The sequence below is a fragment of the Zingiber officinale genome, chromosome 1B (assembly GCF_018446385.1).
Source record: "Zingiber officinale cultivar Zhangliang chromosome 1B, Zo_v1.1, whole genome shotgun sequence".
NCBI classification, from domain to species: Eukaryota; Viridiplantae; Streptophyta; class Magnoliopsida; order Zingiberales; family Zingiberaceae; genus Zingiber; species Zingiber officinale.
This window is the reverse complement of record NC_055986.1, coordinates 19,579,889-19,589,302: the sequence shown is the minus strand read 5'-3', so window position 1 is coordinate 19,589,302 and position 9,414 is coordinate 19,579,889. Positions and strand designations below refer to the sequence as shown.

At 32.8% G+C, this 9,414-nt stretch overlaps 1 protein-coding gene across 2 annotated transcripts; it reads right to left on the bottom strand.

Annotated features, from left to right (window-relative positions):
- Positions 1–1,652: 1,652 nt before the first annotated feature.
- Positions 1,653–4,752, bottom strand: LOC122052114 (probable WRKY transcription factor 13). 2 transcript variants are annotated; one of them, XM_042613532.1, is made up of 3 exons: positions 4,417–4,752; positions 3,981–4,259; positions 1,653–1,973 (listed from the first exon to the last, which is right to left on the bottom strand). In XM_042613532.1, exons 1-3 carry the CDS (start codon positions 4,623–4,625, stop codon positions 1,802–1,804), a joined length of 660 nt encoding a protein of 219 aa, XP_042469466.1. In that variant the 5' UTR covers positions 4,626–4,752; the 3' UTR covers positions 1,653–1,801. The 2 variants fall into 2 exon arrangements, with proteins under 2 accessions (XP_042469466.1, XP_042469467.1); XM_042613533.1 differs by having other exon boundaries at positions 1,653–1,961.
- Between the last annotated feature and the right edge of the window lie 4,662 nt (positions 4,753–9,414).

The window sequence follows — 9,414 nt, the reverse complement described above, 5'->3', positions numbered from 1 at the left end:
TGGCAAAAGGCGAATACGTTCGCCCCCAGCGCCCCTGCTCAGGGTCGTCTCAACCATTCTTGAGGCCCTAGGCGAAAAAAGAATTTAATATTTTTTAAATAAATATTAGAAACATTTAATTTTATTAGTTATAGTCAAATCAACCATATCCCAGGGGCGACATTTAATTTTGTTAGTAAAATTTAAAAGGGTAGTTTCATATATTGTCAATGATTATTTATACAATTAGTAGCAGTGACCAACTAGGCCATAAAAACTTTATCTTATGTCAAACCTCACTATTTTATTATTAGTAAAATTTTAAAAATATTTTATGTTATCTAATTTAGAAACAATAATAAATTATTGTAATACTATTAATATACATTTTAATTATAATTTTTTTAAAAAAAATATCAATCATTTTTAACTTCGAGGAAGGAAAGTTTCGACACAACAATAAAATTATTGTATGACCTAGAGGAAATAGGTTCGAGTACTAAATATAATCATTATGTATAATAGACTCTTCCTCGGAATCCCGAGTTTCATGAACTAAATTGTCTTTTTATTTATTTTAACTTTGATAAATTATTAATAAAATTTATTTATCTAAAAATATTTAGCTAGAAAATATTGATCGTGAATTATTAAAAAAAATGAAATAAAAATAAAATTTAAGAATGAAATAATTCTACATTTTCAATATGATTTTCAATATGTTTTTGACTATTAAAAGTGTGTGTATATATATATATAAAAATTAAGTGTAATCAATAAATATATCATTAAAAAATTTAAAATTACTAATTAAATTTTAATAAAAAAATATAAAAAAAAATACTAACTAAATTTAATTTTAATAATAAAAAATTAAAATTATCAATTAAATCTAACACGAGTAAAAAAATAAAAATGATCCAAATTTAATTTATAAAAGTTTGAAATTTTTGACCAAATATAATTTAGCTAGTAAAAAATTACAATTACCGATAAAAATAAATCTCAACTAAATTTTATTTTAACCATAATTTTAAATATTTAATATTCATACTTATATGCTTTTAAATTAATATTCATATTTAATTTACATAGATATATATATGTAAAATTTATGGACCCTAATATAATAGGGGTCCTAGGCATAGGTTTTAATGGCCTATGTCTTGAACCGGCCCTGCCCCTGCCTGCTAATTCGTTCCAGAGTCAATACAAAGGAGGTAAATAACGAACGATTTGATTGTCATTGATTAAACAAATATGCAGTATGCTAAGATAGTGTTGGAGTTCAACCACAACGGAGCAAGATTTGGCCGTGGGATCTGGCAGCGCCATTTTTTTTTGTTTTTGATGTTGAAATGCCAAGGAAGAACTTCCCTAAATTTTCGGTATCAACACGAGTCACAGTTGCTGTACAATCTCATCTTCCTTCACTTTTAACTTCCACTGAGAACTTTCACTAATTAATCCAAAATTACTCGAGATTAATTATATTTAAAAATTTTAGTTAGTTCAATTAAAAATTAAATTAATTAATTAATATTTTATCAATTCAATTTATTTAATTTTTATTATAAAGTTCAGTATAAATTAGATTAGTTTAATAAAATTTAAATTTATAAATGATTGCATCAGCCATGTATCATGGCCCTGACGACATGCACGATGATGCATAGAGTTTAATCTTAAAATAATTATTAAAAAAAAATTATCGAGATGTTTATATTGATACATTACATGCAGATTATATATATCTGTCTTGCGGGTGCATAAGACTTTGTAAGTAATTAATTACGATGGTGATCGATATTAAACTACGTAACTACCAAAAGAGTGTGATTTTGGACGACGGGGCTTGCCAATCCTCCTCGTCGTGCGAAGGAGAATGCACGTGTCGCCCTTCGTACGTCGTGATCACCATCCTCGGATCCTCTGCCAGCCGTTCGATCCGCTTCTTCACCCGGCAGTTCTCCTGTGTGCATCTATAGTAGCTCCTGCATATTAATTTCAACGTACAATAACTAGATTTATATATATAAAAAACACTAATTCAGAAAGGACAAAGCATTCAGGCATAAGAGAAAAAGAGAATGATTGCAATTTCAATCATCGCTCTTTTTGATCATTCCAGTAGTACTACTGGTAACAGTGCAAGCTAGCTAGCTGATTAAGACTATTTGTTCTGACTGTTAACGCAGTCCAATATTGGTCCACCATCTTAATTATATATTAAGTTTGAATTTTGAAAGTTAAGTATATATTTTAAAAAATAATAATAAGAGATATTTAATTCATATAAGAAATTGTTCATAAGATTTGAGTTGCATTCTTTGAAGTACAATAACACTATTGTTATCATAATTGAGAAACAATAGATTTAATGATAATCGTAGTTGACTGAATTAGTAATTTCTTTTGAAACTTATAAAAAGAGATAATATGATTTTAGAAAAATATGTTTTTAGTTGAGAATAAGTTTACAGCCTAGTAAATAGAACTAATAAAGAAAAACCATATATAGATATATAAAAGAAAAAGTTGAAACATGCATGTGAGATACATGAGAAGAATAATTATTTTAAATGAGATTAATTATTAATATTAAGAAAAATCACAATAGATATCATTTATGTCAAAAATTTGACCACGTGAGGAAAAATAGAGAAACACATATCTTCCATATATATGCGACCTTTCAAGCAAAAAAACTTATGTAACGCTATTCTTTAATGGAGAAACTTCTTAACAATGATGCCCATACTAATTAATTACATTAATTTTTAAAATAAAATAAGAAATATGATTAGTAAGTTTGATCTGATTAATTCATTCATCAAGCTGGTAGGTCTAACTCAAGAGATGACAAATATGAAAAAAAAAAAAAAATAGCCTATGCATGTATATCATACACAATCAGTGAATTTTATAATTGGAACAATTTAAATTATTAGAGGGGATGAAAAGTACAAAAAAAAAATTAGAAGAATTAAAAAAATGCATGATCAATGTAATAAAGATCAATTGATTAATATAAAGTGTTTCTACCTTGGATAAAATTAATTATGTTAACATCTAAAGTATGACCCATGCCTCTAGAACCAAGTTAAACACGATAAGGCCAAGCTAGCACATATGTAAATACTTCGTAATAAAACTCTACCTATTAAATCATCTACTGGTTAGTTATGTTGGCAACATTATCTCACACAATGTCATGACTCTATATGTTTGTTATAATCTAGTTTCAAATGTAATCTCTTGAATCAAACGCCCAAAGGAAGTGCTAATTTTTTTAGAGGTAAATTAAGTAATGGTGTTCACTTGTCTAGATCTGACTGTGGGTCTCCAATCCTCATCATTTCTCATGATCTTGCCCAATCCAAAGAGGGCCCTACCACCCAGCTTTTTTGGCTTGCAATGATCAAAACATTTGAAGCCCTTTCTAAAACCTGAACTCGTACTATAATTGTAGCATCCTGATAGTTAAAAGCAATTAATTTGCTCGTATATCCTTGCCCTAGCACTTCATATATACTTCATACCACTTAACAATTTGCCTTTATTCCTTTCTGTTTTGGCACATGTGATTGCTTAATCATTCACCTACAGCACCGCCCCTTGAAATGAGATGATCTACAGTTCGAGAAAAAGGAATCACAAACATGTAATTCATGTGTACATGCTTCCCACTTTTCGTTTATATGATTATCAACATGTTATTAATTTTCATATGTTGTGGATTTCTATGTATATCTGAAGCGATTTCCTAAAAGGAAGAAAAATAAAAATCTTGATGGTCGAGGAAGAAATAGGCTTTAGTTCAAGTACATATTTGCATTAGACATATCTTGGAAGAGGATCTTTATAATACATACGAGAAGACTGTTTAAGTATCTTATCATTAATTAGGATGATTAATTACCTTAATTAGACTTAACTCTCTCCTCCTTTTTCAATTTCTTCACAGGTTTAGAATTACTCTGAGGAAATAAATCAGTTACCTTGGATGTTGTGTGTTCTTGACAACCTTCTGGCCATACTTCCTCCACTTGTAGCCATCATCCAGCACATCTACCTCGCTCATCGTCTGGAAGCTAAACCTTGGCTCCCTCATCTTCCTTCTCATACCCTTTCCCTTCTTCTTCATCATCCTCATCGAAGTCGAACCGACCGCCAAACTGCTATTGGCCTTATCATTCTTGCTACTCATCATGCCATGAATCTGCACGATTCCAACTTCCGATGATCCCAGCTTGTCCTTGGATGACCTACCTTCTGACCTAATTATAATTACCAATCACACACGCACAAAAGAAAAATCCTTAGTTGATCTTGTTGGTTTTGGTGTTTGTAAGGATTTGATATACAAGTATAAGAAAGGAACAAAAAAAAAAACAGAATCATAGAGTACTCATGACAAAGGAAAAAATGTTTTACCCTAAATCAATATTGTTTGAAGACCTAATACGGTGGTGACCAACATCTTCTCCGTGTATGGGAACAAGATCTCCTCCTCCAACCGTAGCGTAAGCAGAAGAGCTTAAAGGAAGAAGAGAAGGTTGGAAGTTGAAGCTGCTGATCGGAGGATTCTCCACCAAACCTATTTGCTGGTTCATCTTCGCTGCACCTGAAGTGGAAGGAAACATCGATCCCTCTCCCTTATCAATCACAAACTTGATATATCCTTCACCTCTCTCTTTCTGGCTCGATCTCTGTCACTTGTGTCTCACAAATTAAGGACAGGAATTTAGCGAAAGGTGCCTCAAGGCCCAAGTCAATGAGAAAAAGAAGTTATACAGCAATCACCCAATAGTTATAGTACGCATCTGATACTGTTTTCATTGTTACCAACAGTTGATCAGTCCTTATCTTCTTCACGTTTTTTTAATATGAGATATTTAATTTCTCCAACCAATTAATTTTAGAGATGATGAATTTGATTCTATAAAAATTTTTATTGACCATCCTAATAAATCAAGAAATGCTCAACTAATTTATTGTATTATGCTGCAGTTGAAATTTAAATCTTAAATTTCTAATTAATTGTTTGAAGAGTCTAATTATATACTGTGTTATAGTTGTATGTTAGTTATATAGCACTTTGGTTATTGTCTATATGAATTAAATATATGTATATATTGAAGGGAATAAAATCATGTGACGTGCATATTGATTATATTCCTCCTCTTTTTGGCTCTTGCTGCCCATACTTAGCTATTCCACTTGTAGTCAACTACGACAACTCCACCTTTATTTTGTTTAAGAATTTTGTTTTTTTGAATTAAAATTTTAAAGATAATCACATTCTTTCAAACAGTAGTTATGCAAAGTATTTAATTAATAGGGTTTTTTTTCCTGAAGAATATAGATTTACTCTTCCAGAGTAAAGACAATAATTGTAACTAGTGTCTCATTGATTATTTCAAATTCCAATGAAAAACAAAGAAAAAAAAAAGGAAGTAAACAAGCAGTGTGTTTTGTGAAAATTAGAAGTCAACTCTTCCATTAAAGATCACTTTTCATCCAATCGATCATTTTAATAGATTTTTATGATTATATATATATTTTTTAATACGGTACATGATAGTGGGATCGGACAATGAACGTGATCGGAAGTCAAGCTCACGAGATGGTCAGAAGTCAAGCCCACGAGGCAGTCAAAAGTCAAGCTCACGTGGCGGTCAGAAGTCAAGTCTATATGGTGGTCAAAAGTCCGGCCTACGTGGAGGTCAAAATTCCGGCCTACGTAGGATTCAAAGGGTCGGGTTACAGGATGATCCTAGTCGGGCACAAGTAGCATTCCGGATTTTAACCTACATGTCAAGTAGGAACTCTGAAGGTAGGATATGCGGGTCGGGATACCCGGACAAGGCGTACAGGTCGAGATAGGCAAACCAAAGATTACAGGTCAGGACTTATTAATTTGCGGAACATGATACACGGATAAGACGTACAGGTCGAGATAGGCAAACCAAGGATTACAGGTCAGGACTTACGGACTTGCGGGTCAGGATACCCGAATAAGGCATACAGGTCGAATAGGCAAACCAAGGATTACATGTCAGGACTTACGGACTTACGGACTTGCGGGTCGGGTACCCGGACAAGGCGTACAGGTTGTGAGGTGCAAACCAAGGATTACAGGTCAGGATTTACGGACTTGCGGAACAGGATACACGGACATAGCGTACAGGTCGGGATATACGAATCAAAACTCGCAGAGCAGGATACGCGAAGCCAAGACACAGGTCGAGATATGAGGACTAAGGCTCACAAGTCGGGATCTACAAGACAAGATACGCAGAACAAGATACACGGACCAACAACGCACAGGTCAGGATATGTGGACGAAGGCTTACAGGGCGGTAGGCGCAGGTCTGGATCTACCAAGATAAACCGAATGGCAAATGCAGGGCGGGACGTACATGTCTTTATTTGTGAGACAACAAACAAGCCAGGGAATGCGCCAGGAAAGGCAGGTTTGTGCATACAGGTCAAGATTAGTAGGTACGAGGACCCAGACGAGGGCTAACAGATCGGGGCGAGCCTACACTATACGACAAGCAAGCCAGGGAATCGTAACAACCCGTCAGAGAATAATCACTACATGTCAGGGAATATGCTAACGGTCTAGGGCTCACTGCCCACCGATTCCTCCTTAAACCTATAGGAAGATGTCATGTGTCATTCACCGCCAGATAAATCCTGACACCCGACATTCCCTGACACCCGTCAGACTCCAAAAGTACCTCCAGCCATATAAAGGGGGGGTTTTGTCTCTACGCAGGTACGCTCACTCGTCTTTCCATTTTGCTCTTTTACTTTTCATCCTTTTATTGTGCTTCTGGAGAAAAAGCATCTGACTTGAGCATCGGAGGGCCTAACCCGGAGAATTTTTCCCTGGTTCTTGGTCTCTAACGTAGAGGCGGTTTGTCTGAGTGTGCACAAGACCCTCGCGTAGTCGTCTCTGTCATCACCCCCCGTCATCCGCTCGTGGGAACCTTTCCAGGAGGTACCCGGTCACCCAGGCATTTCGACGACTTTCCGTCAGCACCAGCGACAATACAACCAGTCTCTGCCTGACTCAACCTCCAGACGGGATCATATATATATATATATATATATATATATGTATGAAACAATTAGTGAATGTACATGTACATCCTGATCTGAATGTGGAATATTTAATCATTTGGCAATCAGATTATCATTAACATTTTCCCAAGATAATATGATTATAGGATGGGAAAGAAAATAATATTAATTTACAGTTAAAACACAAAAATTATATTAGATCTCTAATATTATATTCCACTTTAACAAAACTAATCTACATACTTGAGTCTTCTCCAACTATGTTTATTATATTGATATTTATAATTAAGCCTCTTGCACATATAATTAGGTCCTAATAACAATATATAAACAATCAATTTGATAGCAACACTAGTTAATTGATTATGTTGGTTGGAGGTACTTGCTTTGTTCAGTACATGCATAGTAGTATGCGAATCTATTTGCATGGTTTAATGTTTGCGATTGTAGTCAGATATTATACAAATCTAATCGTGCTGGAGCACACACTTCCACGACTTAATTAATAGTCAGCTTATTAGAGAAAAAAATAATTAAAGTACTAATTGCCATCATCTTTTTCACTCGCATGCATGAACGCATGCTTACACGTGAGATCATAATTGATCGAGAATATGGATTTTGTAAATTAATCATGGCATGCGCAGTAATTTTTTTGCCTAACAATGCGCTTGATCCGGCCAATTAAGTTGTTCAAGCACTTAATTAATTACTTCTCTTGAAAGCCAATCCATGGCATGCACAATAAATTTAGCAGTGCATTAAAAAGAACAAACCGTGCTCGTTAAATACAGTGTGTAAGTCATCAAAACAATATAAAAATAATAAAATGTAATTAATATTTAAGTTTTATGTGTTATTATTATTTAAATACAAACACTATATTATTAATTTTTTTTTTATTATTATTATTATTTCATTTTATGTCTTATAATAATTTGCTAGACTAAATTTGTGCTTGCTTATGTCATAGTTTGAGAAAAAACCCTCGAAATATAAATTTTAATCAAACAATATTAACAAAATTTCTAACGTTTTTTTTTTTTTTTTTGGATGTCAAGCAGTCTTTTGACTACACTCTCTCAAGCTCTTATGCACACATCTCAATTAAAGAAAAAAATTAAAATATGAGGGGAAAAACTGCGAAGAATAGCGGTGGGTGAGGTCAATCATGCCGTCCTGTCACCTATAATGATAGCATCTCAACTATCTCAATTCAATTCTCTGTCTTTTCAGTTTTACGTGGTGTTCAGAGAGTGGTTTCTATATGACTTATATTGATGAATACGCTGGTACACTCACCTGATCGACGAGTCATCTTCATGTTTCATGCATCTTAAATAAAATTAAAGTTGAGGGTGAAAGGAAACCTCGAGTCCAAAACTGGCGGTGGTAGCTGGTGTCCTTCAAAAACTGGTGCATGATTATTGTGTGGCTATCAAACCCGATTTAATTCTCTTAACTATTGATAGCATACTTGTCTTTTACCTAATTTAAACCTTCAATAACGCCTTCTTGTTCAGATTTTTTAGTCTGTAATCTTTATTTTTTTTTATTCCCTTTCATAGTGTACACATCGGCTTGTGGTCAAAATTTAATCAAAATTAGTTATGATTTTTTTCATTTAATTTATAATTTTAAATTGAGTCAGGCAATCAGAGATCGTTAGTATTGGATGAACTGTATAGTACCGAGCAGACGGTAACTCATCTATTGTTGGAAGCCTTTGATCGTCTGACTTGACTTAAAACTATAACCTAAATAAGAAGATGAACCTATAAGAGGGACAAAAAATTACGAAGAAGAAGATCTGCACTCCTATAATCAGACTAACGTATAAGGTCAAAAAAATCAAAAGTATGACTCTTATTTTTAAAATTCTGGCATTTTACTTTAATTTTTTAATTAAAAAAACCTAATTATAATTATCAAGTCATCCTTTACTATATTATTTTTATTATTATTTTTTATCTATATTTTCTATCTAAATCTTAAATTCGGATATGTTATAACTGTTAGCAACTATGATTTTATAATTATTATAATTGAAATGCCACATAGAATTATGGTTTTATAGCCATTATATATAATTATAGTAATTATAAAATCATTGTACAACATCTATGATTTATAACTTAAATATTAAATAATTTTAAATATATCATAATTTCTAACTCAGGTTGCACCACAAGATACATAGCTGGCTATGCATTCTCCAACCGTCCAACACAAATTACCGCTTTAATTAATTAATTAATTAATTAATAATAATAATAATAATGATTATTATTATTATTATTATTATTAGTATTATTATTATTAAACTTTGCACCGCTTGCA